Raw genomic sequence first — 26,986 nt, forward strand, 5'->3', positions numbered from 1 at the left:
AAGCAATCGATTGACGATTTTGATTGGGATTGCCAAAAGGGGGAGCCCACACATCTAAAATTAATTGTGGCAATCGTCTCCATATCTGAAAATTGTCACAATTATTTGCTGATGTATGGGGCCCTTAATAAGTAGCACATGCGTCTCAATAGCACTTTGTGTACTCAATAGCACAAACAGCTTTTTTTGTACTCTGCTGTAACAGTTACAGTTATAAGTAATAGCAATATAAGTTTAATGGGGATAGATAAAAGCTCCTCCCTAACTTCTTGGATGCAAAAACACTGTCTTTAGCCTCTCTATACAGTATTTCCTATTTGCGGTACTCAGTAGTAATGAGCTACAGTAGGTGGACAATTGGAGGGGACCCTAACTACAGATGCTTGCCGCTTCCCTTACTGATGTCATATAAAGTACTATTTAGTCTACTCTGTAAGCCAAGAGTCTCCTCTTTCATATGGTACCAGTCTCCAGGCCACATAGAACCAGAGATATCAGGGTGCAAAATAGACACAATTTCCCCCCATTGACTAGCATGGACCTGTTAATTCAGACCCACCATGGGTTCTTATGTTTGCAGTTACCCTTTCCAGGGGTCTCAGAATCTTGGGGTTCATATATTCTGGTAGATAAACGTCTCCTCTTCCATACAAACCCAGTTCTGAGCCAAATGGACCAAGGAAACTAGATAAATTAAGCTTTAAGCTCATTTAATATAGATTGGAAGCTTTACTGGGGCAGGGACTGATGTGAATGATCAAATATTCTCTGTAAAGCACTGCAGATTATGTGTGCGCCATACAAGAAATTATTAATAAATACATTTTAATTCATCCATATAGCACTAATATAATGCACTGTGCTCTGAATACGCGGTCAATGCCGCCTAATGTGTTAGGAGAGGGCTGATTTTATGAAAGCCTCTTCTCCTTCTTATTGCCGACTAAGCACATAAGGTTAGCACTGGGACACTTAAATGGTTAAATAGTATTCATTGACAAAATTAATTATCACAGTACACACACAACAATTATACTAGCACACAGCAGAAGTACAGTTGTACAGTACAGTTGGAGCCACAGCGATGTTCACGGGGATGAGACACATGAGCGTCTCATACTGTAGTATACTGTGTAAGCTCGCTCCGCTCGGGGAATGTCGATACCGCTCCAACGGTACAGTATATCAATCTGTCGCCAGATTGGTGGAGCATTAGCCACCCAGAGGTGGCGACTTGTTTTGCATGGTGAGCATCCAAGCCCCTTGGCGGTTGGTAGCGCAAGAAGAAGAGAGGATCACCAAGACCTCTGCGATGTCGTGCTGGCGGAAAGAATGAGAGGCGCTCCATCTGTAGTTATCCAGCTACCTTGGTGCAACCTTTTGCCCTAAAAACAATATTGTGAGGTGTTCAGAATAGACTGGAAATGAGTGGAAATTAATGTTATTGAGGTCAATAATAGCGTAGGAGCAAAAAAAAAAAAAATAATTCTGCGATTTTAGCAGTTTTTATGCTTTAAAAAAAAAAATCAGAACCCAAAAACCAAAACATTTAGGGGGTGTTTTGGCAAAACCCATTAGAACCCAAAACCTGAAGTTAATCAGAACCCAAAATGCGAGAAGTGGCCGGTGCACATCCTTAGTTGTAAGCCGCGTGCTGACAAGGTAAAGCGGTAGGCTGTTTTGCTTTTATGAACATGTGGGTTTTCAGTGCCCATTCAAAGCCATACAGGGTAGGGGATAGTTAAAGGAGATCATTCCAGTAATGGATTTGGCTGTCAGCAACTGGAAGAAAGACAAAGTCATTGGTCAACCGAAGTAGGCAGGATGGAGTATGGTAGGAGGTGAGGTTAGACATATAGGGGTAGATTGTATGAAGTAGTGATAAGGGAGGAGAACTCTCTGTATAATTTTATATTATGCTAATTATAGATGTTACTTCAGTGCTGATTGGTTGCCATGGGCCACTTCTCATCTGGCTCACTTCTCCTCCCTTATCAATGCTTCATATATCTACCCCATAGTGAGGAGTGAAGTTGGAGAATGTTACAGTGAGCAATTTGAATAGAATTCTACAGAGGATGGGAGCCTTGGCATAGTGACAGAGGAGTGGTAAATGAGGTAGGAAATGGTTCAGGAGAGGAACTTGGAGAAAACAATCAGAGATGGTGGCCTGGAGGTTACGCACAGTAGAGGGTGATCGACATACGTTGGGTCGACCACTGAAGGTTGACAGGCATCAAGGTGGACATCTGGTTGAGAAAGCCGCCCAGTGTGCGGCAAAACGCGCTCCAAAGGACATCTGAAGGCTTGCCCACGTTACCTGACCACCCGCTTCACACAGAGCCGGAATCGTATTGCCTCCACTAGCCGCAAACTCTACCCAACATCACATATGCTGTGGCAGAGCGTTGTGCGGGATTGACAGCAGAGAAAGGCTGCGACGAGGAGACGGCTTCTGTCGGGAAACTACAGCCGGCTGATCTCTTCAAATTCACAGGTCAGCCGAGAGATACGGAGAGATACGGAGAGAGCAGGCGCTGCGGCGCAAACCTGTCTGCAAATTACCTTTAAAACTACCCATTCTACAGAGCGGTAAGAGCTACCTGTGGAAACAGGACGGACACTGTTGCCATTTATCTAAAAACAGAAGTCCTTGTTTCCAAACCAACGAGTGGTTACATTTCTATCAAAGCAAGGCTCTATTGCCGCATATTCTTAAGTGTGCACACCAGCCATCCTATTAAAATTGGTACGGTCTAAAAAGGAAAAGTGGACATTTTAGTCTTAAAAGGAATTGGACTTGTACTGATTCATTTCCACCATCCCTCCCCAATTTAAAAGAGAAGAGGCCCATTATACAGATGGGTCAGGTCCCATCTTTGCAGGGGATGGCGCTGGCGTCGCCAGCCGCCATCCCCCGCCAGCGCCATGGCGAGAAGGGGACGCACGTGCACGAGCGGCGCGCGCGTCCCCTTCCGACGGCGCTTCCATCCGTTCCCCCGGGTCTCCGCCGCCTGCCCGCACCCCCCCTAACCCCCCCTAACCCTGTCCGTCTCCCTGAGGCGGAGACGGACAGGGTTTCCGTTGCGCTAGCGACGGAGACTGAGACGCGCGTGCGCGAGAGACGCACGTGCGTCTCAGTCTCCTCGCTGGCGAGGCTGCTGGCGGGTCGCCAGCGCGTACGTTCTGGCGACCCGCCAGCAAGGATGGCAAACATAACATACTGTATATGCGCTTACTTATCCAGTGCTTACAAATGTATGTCTTATGATATAATGTGGTTTTAGAGATTTGTATGTGTTTTTTGTGCTGCTTGTTTGTTTTTAATAAATTGTAATTCTTCTTGTTCACCTTTGAGCACCCCACGTTTTTCTTTCTTAATCATAGTTACATAGTAGGTAAGGCTGAAAAAAGACTTGCGTACATCTAGTTCAGCCTGGTATAGATATCCATTGCTGATTTGGTAGGTTCTGTTATTTTACAGACAAATTATATTTCTTATTTGTACCCATGGATGTTTTTCTCCAGTAAAAGTTTGTCCAACTTTGCCTTGAACGCATTTAATGAGCAAGCCGTTACCACCTCTCTGGGAAGAGAGTTCCAGAGTTTGACTGTTCTGACCGTAAAGAAATTCTTTCTACTAGCTGAATGAAATCTTTTTTCTTCTAATCTATACTCTTGCCCTCGCGTCCTAGATTCCTTTCTAGTAGAAAAGAGGATGTGTGACAGTTCCTTATATTGGCCCTTGATATACTTGTACATGTTGAGCATGTCCCCCCTTAAACGTCTCTTTTCTAATGTAAATAGTCCCAAATTGCTTACTCTCTCCCCGTAGCTTAAATTCTCCATTCCCCTAATAAGCTTTGTTGCTCGCCTTTGGACTTTTTCTAATTCTATGATATCCTTTTTATAGTGTGGGGCCCAGAACTGTACTCCGTACTCTAGGTGAGGTCTCACCAATGCTTTATATAGTGGCATAATTACCCTTGAGTCCCTAGTTTCCATTCCCCTCTTAATACATGCCAGAATTTTGTTGGCCTTTTTTGTAGCTACACTACATCCTAGTTTGCTGTCTATTTGGACTCCTAGATCCATTTGGACTCCTAGATCCAATCAAGGTCGACACACCTGATTGTCGACATGGGCTTAGGTCGACCGGTCACTGGGTCGACACGTGCATTAAGTTGACATGGGCTAAGTCGCCAGTCAAAAGGTCGACATGGGGTTTTTCCCTTTTTTTATCCTGAATGTCGACACAGTCGACATGTACACTAAAAAAGGTCAACCTAATGCATGTGTTGACCAAGTGACCTTTTGACCTTCAGGTATGTCAAAATTGATGCATGTCGACCTTCCCCTTCTTGTTCTAGTGACCGATCCACTGTGTGAAAGGCAGCAGAGAGGTCCATGACGTTGAGCTAGGCGAAGTTGTTTCTGAATTTTACTGATTTTTCTACTGTAACAATGCACTTATTTCATTATAGTATTGCCTAGACCAGTGTTGGAATTTTATGCTTCTATTTGGTAGATCATGTTCCAATGTGTAAGCTGTTTGGAAACAATAACCAAATGTTTTGACTTTGCATTCCATTTTTTTTACCATTAGGAATATGGTGGTGGCTTTAAAGGAATTGTCCATTCGTGGAGATTTTCGAACAACAGTGGAATATTTGATAAAACTTCTTGAAACTGAATGCTTCCAGCGAAATAGAATTGACACTGGCTGGCTGGATAGACTGATCTCTGAGAAAGTGCAGGTAAGGAGTAGGTTAATTCTTGTCCTGTATATCACAGGCTTATGTATGTCCTATTCCCCCACCTTACAGTAGTATGTAGCAGTTAAATTATAGAATTTACATGTTCTCATCGTATTCATTTATTAAACTACATAAATGCTTAAAAACTATAGAAAGTAAACTTCAGACTCTCTAATGGTGCATACACGTGGTGCAATATGAGCTAAAGATTTTGACTTTATAGACAAAATCAGTAGAAATCTTAGCACATATGTCACGTATATATATAGGTACAGCTTGTTAGGCTGATGCGAACCTCCTGTGGGATCAGCATTGCAAGAAAAAATAGACTCAGCAGGCAGGTAAATTTTGAATATATTGTGTACAATCTAGTGTTCTATTATAGTCAAAAGGCCCCCATAAACTTGTCCGACTTGTCCTAAAGACAAATCGGAAAGAACCACTATATTCTAGTGTTATATTGAACCCTAGTATACTGAAATAATATAAACAAAAATAAAGGTTTTTTTCCCCCTGTATTTCCTAACCACCGGGGATGCTGGAAGAGCGCCACTGCAGATATATATGTGGGGTTCAGGACTACGCCCTGGAGCAGCTTTATAATCCTTTGTCTTTAGCACTGGCCTGGGTAACACATCTTTTTGTGTTCCCCTATATGTGTGCTGTGTTAAGATATTCTTCAATCAATACACTTTCCTTAGAATTTGACTTTTTCTTGTATCCTGAACAGGCAGAAACACTTTACACAGTGTGTGCCAGCGGTATGTATCCTGACCGGGCAGAAACACTTTACACAGTGTGTGCCAGCGGTGCCACACTGGTGGCACACACCTACGGACCATATCAGATGCAATAGATCGCTGGAGCACATACGACTTATTTTAGGTGCAGCCCTTCCGACCTCCGATCTGATGTGCAGGGGACCGCGCACCGGATCGGATGTCATACACATGCAGTTTGGGCAAATTTGACACGATTTCTTGACCCGATCCGCTGAAATCTGGTGAAATCGGGCCGACATTGCATAGTGTATGGGGCCTAAAATCTTTCATAGCCAAAATCTAACATTGTCAAAATCGCACAATGCATATAGTCCATATTGGTGGTTTCTGGGCTCTGGGATGTTCAAGACAAATCACATAGTATAAAATCATACATAGCCAAAAATCTCACCGTTTGTATACACCTTTTAAACAGAGTGTGTAATCGTTATTCTAAAAATACAAGATTAGCCTTCTTATTAGTTATCTGTAGCGTTTAGAATGATTACTTTTTAACTTAAAAAAAAATATTGTTTATAAAATGTTTCTGAGTATATCTGCTTTGAACATTTATAGTGTGTACACGGTACAATATGCCTCCCGATGTTGACGATATAGTCAAGATAGTGTCGGCATCGCATGCAGATCGCAAGGGTTTTAACCCTTGCAATCTGCTTGCGATCCCGATGCGTGTTCACGTATCACAAGGCAGATAGTCTTGACTGCCTTCACTATATAGTGCAGATCTGCAGTATATAGTCAAAACTGTGCCATTACATGCATGCCGTGCGATGCGAGTCCCGATGCGATCTGATCGCATCGGGACTCGCATAGCATGGCATATCCTACTGCGTGTACACATCATTAGAAGCTTTAAAACTTTGTATGTAGGTTTTGTTTAAGAAATGACCAGATGTATTTGTCTCCTAGGCTGAACGTCCAGACACTATGCTTGGGATTGTTTGCGGCGCATTACATGTTGCAGATATGAGCCTCAGAAACAGTGTTTCCAATTTCTTACATTCATTAGAGAGGTAACTTTTAAAACTGTACTATATTTTGTATTTATTATTACCATATGTATAGAACATTGGCAATTGCAATGATTTTAATATAAGTATATTATTATTTTTTACTGTGTATGTTGATACTTAATTTATATTACTACTTATATTCATCATATGTCTTTCATTTTAATCTGAATTCATGTATTCATGCTTCATAAAAGAAAAAGGGTACTTATGTATTATCTGGGCTCCCATGTTAAATGCATCCCATTTTTTCATACCCCTACTATCCAACTACGCATGGAGTTGATTTTATATAGTGTGGCGAGCGCAGCGAGCCACCGTGCCCGAAGCGTGGCGAGCGCAGCGAGCCCCGCGAGGGGATGCGGTCTCATAAGAAAAACGGGAGCCCAGATATTACATAAGTACCAGAAAAAGATTGTTAAAAAAAATCAAAAACAGTTTTCTGTGACATTAAAAAGGTTGACATATTTGTACTGGATCCAATAATCTATGTATGTGCTTCTCACCTCTTTCCTTCAGTGCTTAGTATTCAATGTTTATGCCATTAGCCAAAGAAGGGGCTTTAAATGACTTTGCATGGTAGATGGTAATAGTAGAGCTGGCAAAATTATAAATAATAAAGGTTGCAGTGTCCCTGGTGCATAGAAACTGGACAACCTTCAAAATACCATCTAGCCATTGATGGGTTTTGTTTAGGGATGCCAATCCTGGGATTCCCGGGATCCCGGGATTTGCTTCCCTAATCAAAAAATCTGCCTCGTCTGCCCCGCATACTTATTTACAGATGCGTGGTGTGGACGGGAGCCAGGAGGTGGAGCCGGGCTGGTGGGCGAGCCGGTCTGATATAGTCCGGGCTGGTCGCCTGGTGTGTGCTGCTCCGCTGTTGGATGAGCGGGTGGGAGGCTGGGAGCTAGTCGGTCCACTGCTGGGCGGGTGTTCTGTCCGGTCACAGGATGGAGGAGGCCTGCGCAGCATGAACTCTGATGTCATCATGCTGCGCAGAGCTGGACCACATTGGGCAGGAGAAGCCGGGCAGCTGCTGAGCACCCGCTCAGACACTGCCCGGAATTAGACTGCGCATGCGCAGATCCCGGGATTGGCCACCCTAGTTTTGTTGCAGAATATACTTCTTTGGCCAGTATTCAATGGCCGGGGGGTCGTGGGCGGCAGCGAATCCTGTGTCCCTTCTGGGAGATTCGCCGGCAGCCGCTTGTTCACTGTATTCAACGCGTCAGGGGCTCCGCCCCTGATGGCGAAAATGACCCCCCATGACGAATTGCGGTCCTTGCTTTCACCCTTGCTTCTGTGGCTACACTGCCACTGCAGGGGATGGAGCGTAGTCCCGGCGGGGGGATCGCACTAATGCCGCTGAGAGCCCCCACACAGCCTGAGTAGGGGTCCAGCAGCAGCTTCAGTTGCAAACCTTTGGCTCCAGCAGCCCCGGCGCTGACATCTGGTATCACCGCGCTGGGGCTGCAGGAGCCGGAGGTCTGCTTTTGCTCCTGACTCCCTACTAACAGCTGCTGAGGCAGAGGCAGGTCAGTGTCCCGCCTGTTGCCCCTCTGGGGTCGGGGAGCAGAGCGGGCGGCATGTCGGGGGTGTCGGACGCCAGCGGAGAGTAGACTGGGCTGGTGAGTGGCATCTTCCTCTAGACGCCCCCACTTTCCCTTCTGCGGAGGTCCGCACTTTACTGAACCGGCTGCCGGAGTGGATGACTATTGCAGGGGGGGGGGGGGGGGGGGGGGGCGGCTGATCTGTCATAAGGGCTGCAGGGACCCCTGTCCTCTGGTGGGTGGCATGCAGCAGGGTCTGGCAGGAGGTCCCTGCGGTGTATGTGAGATCAGCCGCGGGGTCCCTGTAGTGGATGAGAACTACTAGTTCCCATCGCCCCTGCCCCCTGCATATGGTATGTAAAAAAAATTTTTTTTATTTTAAATATATTTATGTGATACTTGTCCATTTCATGAAATAGAAAGACTATTCAAAAAATGTAATAACTTATTTTGTTAGACAAAAAAAAAAAGCCTTCATTTTAAAAGATCAAATTCCAGTTCACCTTAAATAGATGACGAATGCAAAGCGGTGAATCATGGTGAAAATCACTGGAGAAAGCAGTTCTCCATTTGAGCATTGAATACACTCTCGGCGAATTCCACTAAAAACCCCATTGAAAACCACCGGCGAATTGCGAAGAATCACACACGGCGAATCACCAGACATTCGCTGTTCATTTGTAGCGAATTGTCTCCATTGAATAGGGCAAATTGTTTTTTTCTGACAGAAAATTCGCCATTACCCCGGCGAATTGCCAGATTCGCAGTAAAGTACAGCGAATCAGAGGCATTGAATACTTTGTTTAAGCATCACATCGAAAGATTAAGGGTTGAGCATTTTAAAGTTACCACTACATGTAGGTCTCCTAACATAACCGACTGTAGTTGATTTGCCTCTCTGACATTCTAATCCCATTGTTGCTTTTTTACCTCTGATTTGGATTTAATGATAACCTCTCAAAAGTAATCTCTGTAAAGCACTATCTGAGCCTTAAATTTTCATCTAATGATAATTGCCATTATTTAGTTTTGCCATTGATAATATACTGTAAGAATGAGTTCTGATTCACCAAAGTTTTTTTCTTATCTCTTTGTTGTATTACTGGCATGCACTGTAAAATGTCTTATATTCTTCTTTTGTGCTGTGTGCCTGGAATTATGTTTATTTGTTAGGTTATCAGTAAATTTGAATATACCATAACTTGGAGAACAGATAGAAATAGATACTTGTTTTAGAGCACTAGCCGGATGTGTGTTTATCTGTGTGGGCAGGGCTAGTGCTAGGGTGTTTGGCGCCCTCCTGCAAACTATAAATTTGTGCCCTCCTATACGTTACAAAAAGAGATAGTGTATGGCGAAGGCACATGCTGAAAACAAGGGTGTATTATGCCTGTAGTAGTAGTAGTGCATCATACTCATAATGTGGCTAGTAGCAGCAGTGCCATATCTAGACATGTTGAACTGTGTCAGAAAAGGAATTGGATCTCCCCTCACATACACACACGCACTAAAACAAGGGACAGTGCATGCCGCAGGAGCCCATCAAAAATTTTCACCATAATACCCATTAAACATGCTCCACACCATAATACCTATTACATTATGCCACACACCCCTGGGGGCATAGTGTTCACCGGGCCACATAAACTCCCAATATCTGACTTTATGGGGGTTTCACCTATAATAGCTGCCATAACTATAGGAGTTAAGTTATAAATAGTACTTAGATGTCACTAGGGCTTAAACATTGGATGGAAGGAGTGAACTTAAAAACTTGATGAACATAAGGAATAGGCCAGATGGCAACCAGTAAAACTACATCTGAGGCTTTCACACCATCCCGAATTCCTGGGTTGGCCGCAGGGACAACCTGCGACTAGCGCTGGTGTGCAAGGTTCCTGGGCCAAATTCCTGAGAAAATTTGTCTGTAATGCTGCTTTTCATAATGTGAATTTTTGAGAGCTGATTCTTACACTGTTATACATATTAATATATCTGAGGCATTTATTTTCGGGTTCCAGACAGCAGACAGACAATGACTAGTCAGACAGTCAATAGATAGACACCAAAAGTTAGACATGCATTAGTCAGACACTGACAAACGTTAGACATGCATTAGTCAGACACTGACAAAAGTTAGACATGCATTAGTCAGACACTGACAAAACTAACAGCACAAGTAAAATGTTGACATGATAATACAATGGTCGGCAGTGAAAAGTTTGACAGGGTCCAAAGGTCGACAGGGTCAATAAGTCAACAGCCAAAGGTCGACGTGGTCAAAAGGGTGACATGAAAACGGTCAACATGAAAAAGGTCGACAGGCATTTTTATTTACAAAAATTTGAGTCGACGTGCCCACAGGCGGTATTTCATGCCCTACCATCCACTACGGCATGGTGGGAGAATATAATAGCGTGCCAAGTGCAGCGAGGCACCGAGCCCAAAGCATGGTAAGCGCAGCGAGCCATGCGACGGGACACGGTACACTTAGATAGTGTGCATGTCGGACATAGACACAAAAAAAACCTCATGTCAACCTTTACAAAGTCGACCATTGTCTGTCAACCTTTGGATCCTGTCGACATTTTCACTGTCGACCTTTTGGTTGTCGACCATTAGACTCTGGTGACCAATTGATCCTGTCGACCATTAGTGGTCAACCATATAAATGTAGACCTAAACATTGTAGATGCAATGTACCATATACACATACTGATTTTTCATGTCAACATTTTACTTGTGTTGTAAGTTTTGTCAATGTCTAACTAATGCATGCAGTTGTACAAAGGGGGGATCTACAAGATTAGTGTTGACCCCAGGAGCGCTTATAAATGAGTGGCCTAATCAATTAGAGCAGCTGCTTAAGAGGGGGAGGGTCAGTCCCCACAAAAAGGAAACAAAAAAACACAGAAAAAAGCAGCGCTCAAATTTAAAAATGAGTGAATCAATTTATAAAATGTAAATTATTTATTCTCAACCGTATAAATAATGCATATGTTGTCATGCATATAAAAAACACATGTGTAATTCACAGATATAAGCACATAAAAAAGAAGAAAATGCACAATAAATTGACAAAAAATACATATGAAAAAATGTTGTTTTAAAAACAATTGGATGACCAGAACTCACGTGTGTACGGAGGTCCCCTGATTGGGGTTGGAGGAACAATGATTCTGCACTGTCCACACACTGTATTATTTCCGCAAGGTGGATGGAGTCCAACAATCGGCAGTTTTTATTTTGTAGGAATAACGTTTTGGAAGTCTCCGGCACATTCCTACAAAATTGGATGCCCCTGGCCACTAGGTTGAAGGTAAGCTACCAACAACAGCCACTGCCTCGTTTGGGCCCACAGGATAAAAACTGCAAATTGTTGGACTCCATCCTCCATCAAATTTGAGCGCTGCTTTTTTTCTGTGTTTTTTGTCTAACTAGTGCATGTCTAACTTTTGTCAATGTCTAACTAATGCATGTCTAACTTTTGTCAATGTCTAACTAATGCATGTCTAAGTTTTGATGTCTACCTATTGACTGTCTGACTAGACATTGTCTGTGAGCTCTACCACACCCTTATTTTCTTACATTTCAGAGGTCAAGTGTTACCCGCACACACTCTGTTAAATACTGTGGATGTGGAACTTATCTACGAGGGAAAGAAATACGTGCTCAAGGTAAAGTGTGTTTGCATATTTGATTTTTTCTGAATTTATAATTGTAGTTACTTTTTTGTATTTCTTCTCACTGTCTTACAGTATTTTTGTCTCCCAAGTTAAGTTTCCTGAGATTACATCCTGCCATAATAAATATTCTAAAATAGTATGGTTTAACAGGGTGGGCCATGTTAGATTAAAATGAACATGAACTTTTGATGGCACCAAGGCTGGCAACAGAAATTTTGGGGCCCAATACATTGATATCTCTGAGGGCCCCCTCAAACACGATCACCCCCTTTGCTGGGACATAAACTGGAAGCGCATGCCCATTACTGGAGTGGTGTGCTCTATTACATTGATGTACTCCCTCACCCCACGGTCTGCGCTTTAGCACACTGACACACTCCCTCACACTGCGCTCTATCAATTGATATGCTCCCTCACAACGCGGTCTGCGCTTTAGCATAGCAAGCTGTGGGACGGCTGAGCAGGGGGGGGGGGGGTGGATGGCTCTTTCGTCGGGCCCGGGTCAGCTGTCCCCTTTGACCCCCCTTGTTGCCGGGCCTGGATGGCACCAACAACATAGACCCCACACTCCGATTCCCATGCCTATTTTTCTCTATGTCTACACACTTCTAGGGGCTACCACTATGGAGTACCCAGAAACCCTACCAGATAATCAAACATCTGCATGAACAGGTGTACAACCTATACCCCAACATATGTTTGCATTTAAAATTGCAAACACAAAGATCAGTGAAAGAAAATTTCAGGTGGTTGTAGATGGCACTTTTACTTACATTCATAAATTTAATCAGTGGGTGGAATCACTGATTGAATTGCCCCCTGCGAAGCTATCCGCAGCAGTAAAATACTACTGCTAATAGGAAAACTCCCTATTAATGGTTCTATTAACGAGTGTGGTATGTTTCTCCGACAGTCGGGAACCCGACAGTCATTATCTTGACGTCAGGATCCCGACTGCCCGGACTCAGCCAGTGTGGCCAGCGCAAAAAAGCCCCTTGCGGGCTCACTGCGCTCGCCACCTATTCTATTCTCCCTCTATGGGGGTCGTGGACCCCGACGAGGGAAAATAGCCGACGGCCGTCGTGAACCCGGCCGTCGGTGTTTTAACAGTCGGGATCCCGACGTCGGGTTAATGACTGTCGGGACCCCATCCGGCACCCCTATTAACAGTGCTGGTATGTGATTTGTAGTGTATTAGGTGTTGGTGATCCTTTCGCAATGTTTTGCTCTTTTTATCACACTGGAATTCCTTACACAAATGTATATTGCCTGTTACTGCTCCTCTTGTTATGATGAGGATACTGTACAAACAAACCTGTCCTATTATAGTTTGTTTACTGTGGGAGCTGGGACCAGTCTAATAGTAATCTAAAAATGATAAGGTACTCTTTACCTAGCACGGCGCCCATCGCGGTCATTGAATGCACTAAAAAATCGGGTGCGACGCGACCGACGCGATGGCTGCGATTTCCCATAGGGAACAATGTTAAAAGTCTCAATGGACGCGATTTTACTGTTCAATGCCTCAATGGACCCGATTTTTCCATAGGAAACAATGTTAAATGGGCCACAGAGCCCAAATAGGCCCCCTGAAGTGTGAAATGGCCCCCACAATTGTTAACGCCACCCCACGATCAACGTGAACCCGAAGCGTGGCGAGCGCTGCGAGCCTGCGAGGGGCGGCGGTACGCGTCCTCCGACCTTTTCATACCCCCAATATCCACGTCGGCGTGGAGTTGAGAATAGAATAGTGTGGCCAGCGCAATTTACTATAAAGAAAAATTGGTCAAAAGTCTTCTATGAGTTAAAGTTAAATTAGGCTCGCACAATTTATGGTAAAGTATTATAGATGTGTCCTCCTACATCCAGTCTCGACACGTCAAACATCACAGGATTCCTAGCATGAGATGCCAGGTCCCATGCAACTCTGCTAAAGTCAACTATTTGTTTTTTCAAAAACATGTCCTAGTCGCAAGACAACTTCATATGCACATTCAGAGACTCGGCAGCATACAGATAAACAAGTTTCATATATCAAATCAGCCCAGCTCCTTGTGCGTCCTAATAACATTGCATTGCAAAGAAGACAAATTTTCTGCGAAAAGGATTCTTGATGCTAGAAGATTGTCACGAGACCTTGCATGCCAAAATAGGGCAGTTTGGCAATACTGCAGCAAAGATGTACCGGTATATTGATGTAAAATAAACCTTACTCTATGTAAATATACATACTGTGTGTATATATGTGTATATATATATATATATATATATATATATATATGTGTGTGTGTGTTTCGGTATACATTTATGGGTGAAATTTAATAGGATCAGAGATTCAGAAAGTGAGAGATTTGGTAAAAAAAAATCTCCATGTTTTTTAAAAGCAGCAATCATTTACACTTCAAAAATCAAACTGGTTTGCCACTTTAAAAACACTGGATATTTCTTACCAAATCTCTCACTTTCTGAATCTCTCATCCTATTAAATTTCCCCCTATTTGTGGTTATTTGTTCTGTAAAGAAAATGTAAAATGGAAAGTTAAAAAATAAATAATCCAGCATTAGCCAGAAACATGGGTAACATGGGTGTGAGATAGGATACTGTGTTTTCACAGTAAATTAGGGTTTATACTGCCCATACACTTGTGCGATTGCACTCGATGCAATCTCGGGTTTGATTTCCCTTGAAGCTCATTGTTCGATAAATTTAATTACCGTCTTTCTAGGGCACGTAGGGTTGTGAAGAATGCATTTTGCATTCTCAGCAACCAGTTCAGGATCTTCCACCGACCCATCAACATGCGGCTGGACAAAATAAACTATGCAGTAACAGCCTGCTGTCTACTGCACAACATGCTCCATCGCAAGCTTACCAGCAGAATGACTTTGTTCCCAGCAGGACCCAATGACCCGCACCAGCCAGTGGAGCAAGTGCAGATTTCATCTGTGTCAGCTCCTGCAGTATCCTTACGCGCCTCTGCTAGGGGCCAAACAGGTGCGTGAAAGCTACAAAATGCTTTTTTTCAATGTGGAGGGAGCTGTGGCATGGCAGGAGGAATCAATCAGATAATAAAAACAATAACAATATCTACTTACACCACTCTCCTCCTCTGCATCCTGACTTCCCTCCTCGGACTCTGCCATCACTACGAGCGACTCCCTTGGTGACCTCTTCTTCAAAAGGAAGTTGAGCTCCTTGTAGTACCACAGCTGCGGAACGTACACCTTGTCTGCACCCAGCCCCGACCTCTTGGACTCCTCGATGTTCCTGTTTTCTTTTACAAACACTGTGCGAAAATTTGCAATTTTTTGGCGCACCCATGTCACCTAGGCAGCAAAGTATGTGGGCTTGGAGTACTCCACCAGGCGGTTGTAGGCAGCCTCCTGCTTCTGTTTATTACTGTAGTCAGGGGATGACGTCAGCCATAAACACTCCTCCTCGCGGTAAAGGCTGATAAAGCCAAAAATTAAGTCCCATGTTTCATGCGACTTCTACAGAATTAAAAATAAAAAAAATCTGTAAATATTGTTGAGAAAGTTGGTGCATTATAGTTGCATTTATTATACTGTTGATATTGTATTTTGTATTATAGTTCGTGTTATAAAATAAAGTTTGTTTTGAAGTTAAAATTTGGTGAGGTGTTTATGATAATACAATGGGCAGTATTCAATGAGAATTTTGACGATGTGCAGCGAATCCTGTTTAGGATTCGCTGCACATTCGCCACTGCCCGCCGTGTTCCGGAGCCTCGCTGGCTCCAGTATTCAACGAGTCAGGGGCTCACTGCCCCTGACCGGCCTATTTTAACTCCTGCGGCGATGCCGCAGGGAGCCTGAGGACGGCGGCAGGCAGGGAGAGGGAAGTCTCCCTGCCTGCCCCAGAAAGTTTGTGGGGGGGAGGTGGGCTCCCCTGGAGCCAGGCAGCACAGGCTGCCCCCCGGGATAGCCAACAGGGGACCAGGTATTCACTACACCCGATCGTGCATATGTAATGATCGGGTGCAGTGAATATATGAATATCTAATGAGCGGCTCGGCTCCCGGCCCCCTGCTGGCTGCTGTGTAAAAAAAAAAAATATATATATATTTTTTTATTAAATATATATTCATGTGCTTACAGCACATGAATAAAAATAGCATGCCCCTCCTCAGAATAAAATTCCTGATTTTTTGACACCAAATGTAAAAAACAAAACACTTTATTTTAAAAGTTCACATTCCACTTCACCATAAAAAGATAGCGATTGCTACTCGGTGAATCATGGCGATAAAAACCTTGAAATGTATTCGCCATCTGGTCATTGAATAGGGTGATTCACCGTTTTAGTCACAAAATCGCCGTACAGCACGAAAATAGCACAAAATCGCCATAAAACATGGCGAATCAGCCTCATTGAATACTGCCCAATGACGTGCAGGGTGTAGCAACAAATGGTGTGCACACAAGCAGTGGGGCAGCATAAAACAGTGTGCACATGGGCCTGCATGGCAGCAGCTTACAGTGGGGCAAAATAATGGGACACAGGGTGCAGCAACAAATGGTGTGCAAACGGACAATGGGGCAGCATAAAACAGTGTGCACATGGGCCCGCATGGCAGCAGCTTGCAGTGGGGCAAAATAATGGGACACTGGGTGCAGCAACAAATGGTGTGCAAACGGGCAATAAGGCAACATAAAACAGTGTGCACATGCTCCTGCTGCAGCATAATGGTGGCAAGTGGGGCAGTATAATGGTGTGCACATGGGCCTGCATGGCCAGCAACTTGCAGTGGTACAGCATTTTGTGCAATGGGCCAGAGTATAATGGTGTGTAGTGTGCAGTGTTGTTTACAAAGCATCAAAAACATTGGTGGCCAGTGATGTAGCCTGTCTACCTTTTCCCCTGCAGCCTGGGAGCCCAGCAGCGTGCATCCAGTGTCCTCTCTAGTCATGTGCACTGTGGGTGGAAGAGGAGTGGCCAGGAGTTGATTTTCTATAGTGTGGCGAGCCCGAAGCGTGGCGAGCGGACGCGTATTACTTTACATGTATTCCGCGTCCCCTCGTGGGGCTCGCTGCGCTCGCCATGCTTCGTGCTCGGAGGCTCGCTGCGCTTGTCACACTATCTAAAATCAACTCCACGCCGTCGTGGATAGTGGGGGTATGAAAAGTTCGGAGGACGCGTACTGCCGCCCCTCGCGAGCTCGCCACGCTTCGGGTTGGCGTTGATAGTGGGGGTGCTTTTAACATTGTAAGAACCCATTGCGGTGCTTATACAATTAATTATCTTATAGGGGGCACATTTAACATTGAAAACACCCATTAGGGTGCTTATACAATTTTAAATCATATACCATTGTATATGGCATACAATGCTATGGTATACACTTTAAAATTGTATAACATCGGCTGCCATCGCGTAACATCGCATCGCATACCATCGTATGCCTTATGGTATGCGATGCGATGGGCGCCGTGCAAGGAAACAAGTACCAGTTCGAGAAATATTATGTGCAGCACATAAGACAGTGAGACGCGACATTCGAGCGGCGTGCCCGCGCATTGCATCGAATGGTACACATTTTGTGCATACAATCATTCGATTTCTCAGCAAGATGAGGTCATAATCAAAGGATTGCATGCAATATCTTACAAGAAAGGTCAAGAGCAAAAGCTTAATTTCTTTTTTGTTGTTATAATATTATATGTGATAACATTATTATGGTTAACAACATCCGGAGATGGGGCTTCACTGCAGTTCACAAGTTAAATAGGGGAGCCACACCAAATGCCAATGAGCACCAGGACGGCCAGTGATGTTTCTCAGCATTTGGGGTGGCAGTTGGTGTGATGCCCCTATTTGAATTTTGGACTGTGCTGACACTGATTGCTGGCTATACATTATTACGTTGCTAGATTTGTTGCCACTTGCAGTATAAAAATTAGGGATGTGCATCGGCCACGTTTTGGGTTCTGATTACCTTGAGGTTTTGGGTTCTAATGGGTTTTGGCAAAACACCTCCTAAGTGTTTTGTGTTTGGATTTTTTGGGGTTTGGGTTCTGATTTTTTTGTTAAAGCATAAGAACTGCTAAAATCGAATTTTTTTTTTTTTGCTCCTACGCTATATTAACCTCACTAACATTCATTTCCACTCATTTCCAGTCTATTCTGAACACCTCACACCTCACACTATTGTTTTTATGGCAAAAGGTTGCACCGAGGTAGCATGATAACTATGCTAAGCCACACAAGTGTGCGGCAAAAACACGTGGCTCGTGTAAGAGTGGCACTGCATCGGCAGACAGGATGGCAGTTTAAAAAAACTAGGCCCCAAAAAGACCCCTTGATCGTGCACTGTTTACCATGTGCAGCCAAGGAGCGGTGGGCATTTTGTGCAGCACAGAGTTTGTCTGCAAGTGTGTAACTGTTTTGATCACTTTAACATCCAACAAAACCCCTATATGGCTTGATTGTGTGATTATGATTAATTAATGAATGTAATCTGATTGTTTCATTTTGTGATTATTATTATTATGGTAATTTATTACCAGTCGTCTCTTAAATCATTGCCTAATGGGTGGAGGGGAGGGGGCTAATCAGTTTTAAGGTGACAGATGGAAGAGTTCCTCCATCCCTCTAGGACCCCTGGGTTCAGCAACCGGTGTCTTACTACCTTTGTGCCGCACTGAGTTGTTCTGCGAGTGTGTATCTGTTTTGGTCAGTTTAATATTTAACAGGACCCATATCTGGCTTGATTGTGATTATGATTGATTATTAATTAATTTAATGATCTGATTGTTTCACTTTATGATTATTAATTCGTGCCGCACTGAGTTGTTCTGCGAGTGTGTATCTGTTTTGGTCAGTTTAATATTTAACAGGACCCCTATCTGGCTTGATTGTGATTATGATTGATTATTAATTAATTTAATTATCTGATTGTTTCGTTTTATGATTATTAATTCGTGCCGCACTGAGTTGTTCTGCGAGTGTGTATCTGTTTTGGTCAGTTTAATATTTAACAGGACCCCTATCTGGCTTGATTGTGATTATGATTGATTATTAATTAATTTAATGATCTGATTGTTTCATTTTATGATTATTAATTTGTGCCGCACTGAGTTGTTCTGTGAGTGTGTATCTGTTTTGGTCAGTATAATATTTAACAGGACCCCTATTTGGCTTGATTGTGATATTGATTATTAATTAATTTAATGATCTGATTGTTTCATTTTATGATTATTAATTTGTGCCGCACTGAGTTGTTCTGTGAGTGTGTATCTGTTTTGGTCAGTATAATATTTAACAGGACCCCTATCTGGCTTGATTGTGATATTGATTATTAATTAATTTATTGATATGATTGTTTCATTTTATGATTATTAATTTGTGCCGCACTGAGTTGTTCTGCGAGTGTGTGTCTGTTTTGGTCAGTTTAATATTTAACAGGACCCCTATCTGGCTTGATTGTGATTATGATTTTTATTAAATTTAATCTTGGGAAGTAGGAAGACCCCGTGGACTCAAGTCACCACGTATCCACGCGACAGAACAGCGGCCGCTAATGCAACTTTTTGGTGCTGAGTGACAGCCCCAGAGACAGCGGTGCGGCATGAAAGAAAGTACGGAGATGGAATACCACGTGGATCCCACTAACTCTGACGTTTCAACAAAGAAAATTGATTGCTGCAGCCCAATGGGATTATTTGAGAAATTCATGGTAGAAAACCATTTAACACCTTGTCTGATACTGACCCTGATTTGTCAGTTTGTCTCCGTGCTGAAATATCCCAATCTCAAATAGCAGACAACCTGTCTATAGCCATATTTCTAAAATGTGAATGGGCTTATTCTGAGCAATTCCTCGTTGACTGAGAAGATACGATTGATGATGAGCACGGTTAAAACTAAGAGAAATGACCAAACTTGCCAGCTGCTGGGATGCAGATTGCAGTGAAAATCATCAAATTTGCTGATGACACCACTATCGTCAGCCTAATCAAGGATGGTGATGAGACCGCATACAGGCATGCAGTGGAGAAGGTGACACAGTGGTGCAGCAGCAAAGAAAAACCCAAATGCACTAGTCCTGCTAACAATAACCAACGCAGTGGTGTCAGCTAGTACAGCATCCCTAAAAGTATCAAGGCTAAAAAAAAAAGGGTGAGAGCTGCGACCAGCCGAGGAGCAGTGAGCGATTGGTGCAGCAATCAATTACTCTCATTAGTGGAATGCAAACAGTTGTATGCATTAAAAAGACAAGTCCCACATATGAATGACTCTCAGCAGTAGGAATAATGAATGGTGATGGTCCTTGGGCCCTCCCACCCACCCTCATGTTGCGGAATTAGGACATGCACACTTTAACAAACCAAACATTTCAGCAACAGGGCCTACAAAACTGTGGCTGAAATGATTGGTTTGTTTGGGCCCCCACACCAAAAAGCCAATTCATAATATCTCCCTGTATAAACTGGCTCTACAGTGACAAGATGTCATAGTCACTCATCCGCCTCCTCCTCCTCCTCCTCCTCTGATTCCTTGCCCCCTTCAGTGTGTACTTCCTCATTCTCAGAGATTATCAATTCGTCCCCGCTGGACTCCACAATCACAGGTCCCTTTATAATCTCTGGAGGCAATTCCTGGTCTTCATTGAATAATTGATCATTCATTTTTATAAACATCATTTTCTCAACATTTTTCGGAAGCAACCTCCTTCGCCGCTCACTGACCAGGTTCCCCGCTGCACTAAATACTCTTTCAGAGTACACACTGGAGGGGGACAACTCAGGTAAAATAGAGCCAGTTTGTACAGGGGTTTCCAAACTGCCTTTTTTCCCTGCCAGTCAGTATGTCACACCAGGGGGCTTAGTCGACAAGACTGAGACCTCTGGTGGGGACCTGGACCGGTACCTGAACCGGGGAGGTTGGAGAGGACCCTTGCGCATGAACTGCGCGACAGTGCACCCAGAGCCAATAAGCAGTCAGAGGTAAAATACAACCGGAGTTTATTTGCAGATGGTTGTAATAATGACAGACAGTAAAGTATGCAGGAGTAATGACAGTTCATGCAGATTGCAATACTTTACAGATATGATGAATGGTATTGATGGTGGAACATCGGATCCGGATATCGGATATGGAGATGACTGTGGGTCCGGAATGACGGACGGGAGATGACTGTGGGTCCGGAATGACGGACGGAAGCAGGAGATCCGGAATATCGGATTAGCGATGAAACATCGATGGTGGATGATGCTGGAGCATCGGAAGGACCAGAGTCCCGGAGCTAGGCTTGGTCGCTGGGCTGTAGAGGCAGGATCACAGGCGATGGAATAACCTGGACTTCACAGGAGATGGAACAACCTGGAACACACTGCAGCATGGAAGACAACACCAGCATAGAAATACACTTGCACGGAGACAAGGACAGCTGACCATACACTGGAGACAACTGAAGCACTAGCAATGGTTCTGAGAGCTCCCAGCATACTTATCCCCACTGGGTGGCCAGGATTGGCCGAGGAAGTATGACAGGGAGATCAGAACCAACAGGATTGGACAGCACAGACATGGGAAGAACATGGCAGCCCCCATGTCTGCTAAGGCGGGAAAGTGTGTTTGTGCACACCATGCTGGATACTGGGAGCAATGGCGGACGGACAGGTGGATTGCCATGCACTGGGGACTGTCACTGGGAGACAGGACGCTGGCAGAGATGACGTCTGGACCGCAAGCTGAACCTGCGGAGGCACTTAGCCGGTAAGAAAGTCTGTCTGACAGCTCGGATCGTGACACAGTACAGGTAAGGACTGTCTGACATGTCTACTTGGATGCTGTCACCAAAGTAATCCTCCACCGTTTTTTCAATGGTGACAGCATCCAATGCACCGACAGTAGACATGTCAGCAATCGTTGGCAGGTCCTTGAGTCCGGACCAGATGTCCAAACTCCCTCCTGCCTTCCCTGCATCCCCGCCAGTGGGTTGTGTGGGAAATCGCAGCTGTTTCCTCACAGGCACAGGTGGGGGAGAAAATTAAGGAGGAGCTGGGGCCGTGTCATGGTCCCCTTCAGATGACAATCTCCTGACCAGCAGGTCTTTGCACCTTTGTAGACTTGTGTCCGCCGGAAACAGAGACACAACATACGCTTTAAACCGAGGATCGAGCACGGTGGCCAAAATGTATTCCTCTGACTTTAACAGACTGACCACCCTCGTATCCTGGCAAAGCGTATGGAGGGCTTCATCCATAATAGCGACATGCTTTGCGGAATCGCTACACTTTAGTTCCTCCTTCACTTTCTCCAGCTGCTTTTGCAACACCCTGATCAGGGGAATCACGTGACTAACGCAGGAAGTGTCGGAACTGACTTCACGTGTGGCTAGTTCAAATGGCTGGAGAACCTTGCACAACACGGAAATCAGCCTCCACTTCACTTGAGTCAGGTGCAGCCCTGCTCCTCTGCCTATGTCATAGGTGGCCGTGTAGGCTTGAATGGCCTTCTGCTGCTCCTCCATCCTCTGCAGCATATAGAGGGTGGAGTTCCATTGCGTCACCACCTCTTGTTTAAGCTGATGGCAGGGCAGGTTGCGGAATTTTGCTCCAGCCTTCGGCAGGCAGTGGCAGAATGCCGACAGTGTCCGCAAAGTTTGCGTGCCACCGCAAGCATCTCCTGCACACTCCTGGACACTGGGCCAGCATGGCGCTGTGCGTCTGAGTCCCCTTGCGGGACTCGCTTTGCTCGTCCACGCTGCGGGCTCGGTGGCTCGCTACGCTCGCCACGCTATCTAAAATCATGCTGGCGCCGTGAAACTACACAAGAACCCACTTCTGTCATTTTTTAAGAAATGCTGCACCACCAAATTTTATGTTTGGGTAAAATATGGCACGTGCTGGAAATTGCCCATGTTTAATGCCCGCACAATGTTACTGGCGTTGTCCGACACCATAAATCCCCAGGAGAGTCTAAGGGGGGGGTAAGCCACTGGAAGATGATTTTCCACAGTTTCTCTAAGAGGTTGTTGGCATTGTGTCTCTTCCTGAAACCGGTGATACACAGCGTAGCCTGCCTTGGAAGGAGCTGGCATGCAGGAGATGCTGCTGCTGCTGCTGCTGCGGAAGGTTATGCATCTACCCAGTGGGCTGTCACAGTCCTATAGTCCTTAGTTTTCCCTGATCCACATGTCCGTAGTTAAGTGTACAGTGGGTACCGCCGCATTTTTCAGGGCACTGAGGACACTTTTTCTGACGTCCCTGTACATCGCAGGTATTGCCTGCTTAGTGAAGTGAAATCTAGACGGGATTTGGTACCGGGGACACAATACCTCCATCAACCATTGATGGCAGACACCGGATGCACGTCTAACACCAACATAGCTGTCAAGGCCGCAGTTATCCGCTTTGACATAGGATGACTGCTGTCGTATTTCATCTTCATGGAAAATGACTGTTGGATGGTCAACTGCTTAGTGAAAGACGTAGCGGTCTTACGACTTCCCCTCTGGGATGATGACTGACTTCCATGAGCAGCGGCAGTAGTAGTAGGCGTAGCACTGCAGGATCCTCCGGAGGAATCTATGGAGTCGTTCATGCAGGTGAGTTGGCCTGCAGGACTCCCCCGTATATGGATCGAGGGTGAATTTGACGAGGAGGGAGTTGGTGGTGTGCTTTTCAGGCTCTTGGCTCCAAAAGGAGGACCAAGTGATATAGGTGTCGCTGGACTGCTAGCCGCAGTTCCTGAACTAAACACTGATTTATGACGCTTGTTTAGGTGACGTCGAAGGGAGGTTGTCCCTAGGTAGGTGCACCACTAAAAACTCCACTAAGCAGGGGTAAGGATCTTGCCCACCTACCTTGGGACAACCTCCCTAGGTAGGTGGGCAAGATCCTTACCCCTGCTTAGTGGAGTTTTACATAAGCTACAAATGGCAATATTTTGTTGTCCGGATTCGGAAAAAAAATAATTCCAGACCACAGAGGTGGATTTATTGGTCCTTTTTCCCGGCATGACGATGGGCTTTTTCATCCAATGGACAACAACTTTTTCACCCCCAGGTGCCTCATTCCCCCCTGGTGCGTCATTTAAGCACTCCAACTCTCCATCCTCCTCGTCAACTTCCTCCTCAGTGCCAGCTACATCAATATCCTCCTCCTGGTGTACAACATCACCTTCATTAATCAAATCTGGAACTAGACTATGGGTGATCCTTCCACTGCAAATGGTGGAAGGAGCCACCTCTTCACGCACAGTGATGGTAAGGTCCAGCAACACAACAACTGCCACCCTAGGACTCTCCTTGGGGAATTAGGATATGTCTTTAGAAGGCAGAGTTTTTTTCAGATTTATTTTCCGAGTTTTTTTCAGATTCTTTTTTCAGAGTTTTTTGAGTAGGTGTCAGCCTAACTCTCTTTAATTTCCTATTGGGCGGGGGGGAGAGGAGGAGGACTTTCATCGTTATGTGAAGCTGCACCACTAGTCATGAACTTAGGCCATGGCTTAGCCGTTCCTTGCCACTCCATGTCGTAAATGGCATATTGCCAAGTTTAAATTTCTCTTTCAATGATTTACATTTAATATTTTGATTCCTTATACGGAAGTTTGGTTTCGATTGTACATGCCCTCTGCTTTCAAACTGGGCATCGGCCGTGGCAGACGACGTTGTTGGCATTTCATCGTCTATGTCATGACTAGTGGCAGCAAACTCAAAACAGATGGTAGATACGGCAGTATTAGGCAGTGTGCCCCAGACCTTACGGTAGATACGGCAGTATTAGGCAGTGAGCCCCAAAACAGACGGTATATACGGCAGTATTAGGCAGTGGGCCCCAGACCAGACGGTAGATACGGCAGTATTAGGCAGTGGGCCCCAGACCAGACAGGTAGATATAGCAGCACTAGGCACCAGACAGGTAGATAAGACCGTACTAGGCACAAGACAGGTAGATACGTCAGCAATACTAGTATGTGCACCAGCCGAATTTATAATAATTAATTTTATTATTAGGTACTGCTTGACAGTGGCACACGTCAGTGCACCAGCAGCATGGAATTATTTTTTACAGTCCCTCGCAGCACAAGTATTATTTTTTAATTAAATTATATATAGCAGCCTAGTATGTAGTTGTACTACTAGGTAGGTACACTTAGTCAGTAACACTGCCAGTGGCAACAGTGGACTGAGTAAATAATACTGGCAACCTCTATTCGCAGTATTCAGTGAAGCCAGAACCAGTGGACTATATATAATGAAATTAATTTAGTATTAATAATATAGCAACCTAGTAGGTAGAGAAACTAAACTACTAGGAAGGTAGGCAGTAGCACTGCCAGTGGGCACCACAAAAGGTAGTTACACACCACGAGTAGCACACTATTATGCAGTGCACTAGCAGAATTTATAATAATTACTTTTATTATTAGGTACTGCTTGGCAGTGGCACTCAGTGGCACACGTCAGTGCACCAGCAGCATGGAATTAATTTTTACAGTCACACGAAGCACAGGTATTATTTTTTAATTAAATTATATATAGCAGCCTAGTAGCACTGCCAGTGGCAACAGTGGACTGAGTAAATAATACTGGCAGATTCAGTGCAGGCAGCACCAGTGGACTATATATATTATATAATTAATTATTAATATAATATATAATATTACAGCACAGCACCAGAGGTAGGCCCCAGCACAGAGAAGACCGTAGTACTACAAGTACACAAATAGACTGTCCTCCTTGCTAGGGAGATCCCACCCTAGCAGAGAGGAGAACAGAGTACACAGCAGCACTGAGAGAGACAGCCCCAGTGAATAAAAAGATTGCGTTCAAGGTCAAGCTCAAGTTTAAGCCTCAGCAGCAGCACCAACACACCCTCTCCCAACCCGCTCCTAGACTGGAGTGAAGATGGCGGGCGCAGCAGCCGCTATTTAAAGGCTCACAAAATCCGGCGCCGGGCAATGACGTTCTGCCCACGCCGGGCAATGACGTTCTGCCCACGCGGGCGGACCCGAGTCAGGCGGGAATCTCTGAGCGCTGCTCGGAATGATGATGTCCGTGGGGTCTCGGATCTCTGGAATCCGAGTCTGCACATCTTTAATAAAAATGTAGTGATATATAATTAATTTTGAACAACATTGTTAGTGTATGTTTTGATAGTGTATGTTTAACGTTATGACTGGCGAAGGCATGAAAAAAAACATATAGTGGGATTCTTTTCAGGCATACATGTGGCTCCAACAGTAAATGATGGTAAGTCTCACCCTCCGTTGTTTGCTGTGAGGATCGGGGGGGGGGGGGGGTGGGGGGCACCTCAACGGCTCTACCCGGTAGTGAGGGTGATATGTGTCCTCAAATGAGGGTGCCCAGATCTGTTCAGTCCCAGTGAACGGAGGAGCAGGCTTTGTGGCGACTTTGCCGGTAACCTCGGAGATAGAGTTCCAGTCGGAAGTATGCAGCTCCGGGTACGAGTGCCGCCACACAGCCTGCTCCTCCGTTCACTGGGACTGAACAGATCTGGGGACCCTCATTTGAGGATGCTTATCACCCTCACTACCGGTTAGAGCCGTTGATGTGCCCGGCTCCCCGATCCTCACAGCAAACAACGGAGGGTGAGACTTACCATCATTTACTGTTGGAGCCACATGTATGCCTGAAAAAACTTTCGCGTTTACCATCTACTCGCTAATTGGCTTCATGTGCATCCATAACCAACTTGTTTTCCCCCAGCTATCTGCTTAAAATTACCATCTTACCAGTGACCGGAATTAACCCTTGATTAATCATTACTTTAACTTGCATGGAGATCGCCATATTAATCACTGATTGTCTCAGTAACATTATATTGGCATGCTCTAACATGTTAATATTTTACTAATTTGTTTGTGTATGTATTTGTATTGTGCTATGTATTTTTGATTTGTTTTTTTTATACATAAAGTGTATTGAATCTATAGTGTGTCCAGTGTTAATTCTATCCAGTGAGGTTCACACATTAATTATCCACTTAGCAGCGCACAGTGTTTACCCCCATACCCTTTTTGTCTATACTGTGAGCTCCTAGCAGACTCACCAAACACCTGCAGCAGCAGTGGATTGATTTATTTAAACTAACACACCCTTTACCAACCCGCTCTCTGAGTTTAGCAAAAATCCTATCACACGGTTATAAACGTGTACCAACAAGAGAACAATTATTTTTCAAATTGGATCCGAGTGTGATTTTAAA

At 44.6% G+C, this 26,986-nt stretch overlaps 1 protein-coding gene across 1 annotated transcript in view; it reads left to right on the forward strand.

Annotated features, from left to right (window-relative positions):
* Positions 1–26,986, forward strand: part of ACACA (acetyl-CoA carboxylase alpha) — a 551,747-nt gene that overhangs the window by 18,913 nt on the left and 505,848 nt on the right. Inside the window, exons 3-5 of the mRNA XM_083173207.1 lie at positions 4,607–4,757; positions 6,449–6,552; positions 11,698–11,779. Of these exons, the coding sequence (XP_083029333.1) occupies positions 4,607–4,757; positions 6,449–6,552; positions 11,698–11,779 (337 nt within the window). The remainder of the gene's footprint in view (positions 1–4,606; positions 4,758–6,448; positions 6,553–11,697; positions 11,780–26,986) is intronic.

This window comes from Crinia signifera, chromosome 2 (genome assembly GCF_055691185.1).
Source record: "Crinia signifera chromosome 2, ASM5569118v1, whole genome shotgun sequence".
NCBI lineage: Eukaryota > Metazoa > Chordata > Amphibia > Anura > Myobatrachidae > Crinia > Crinia signifera.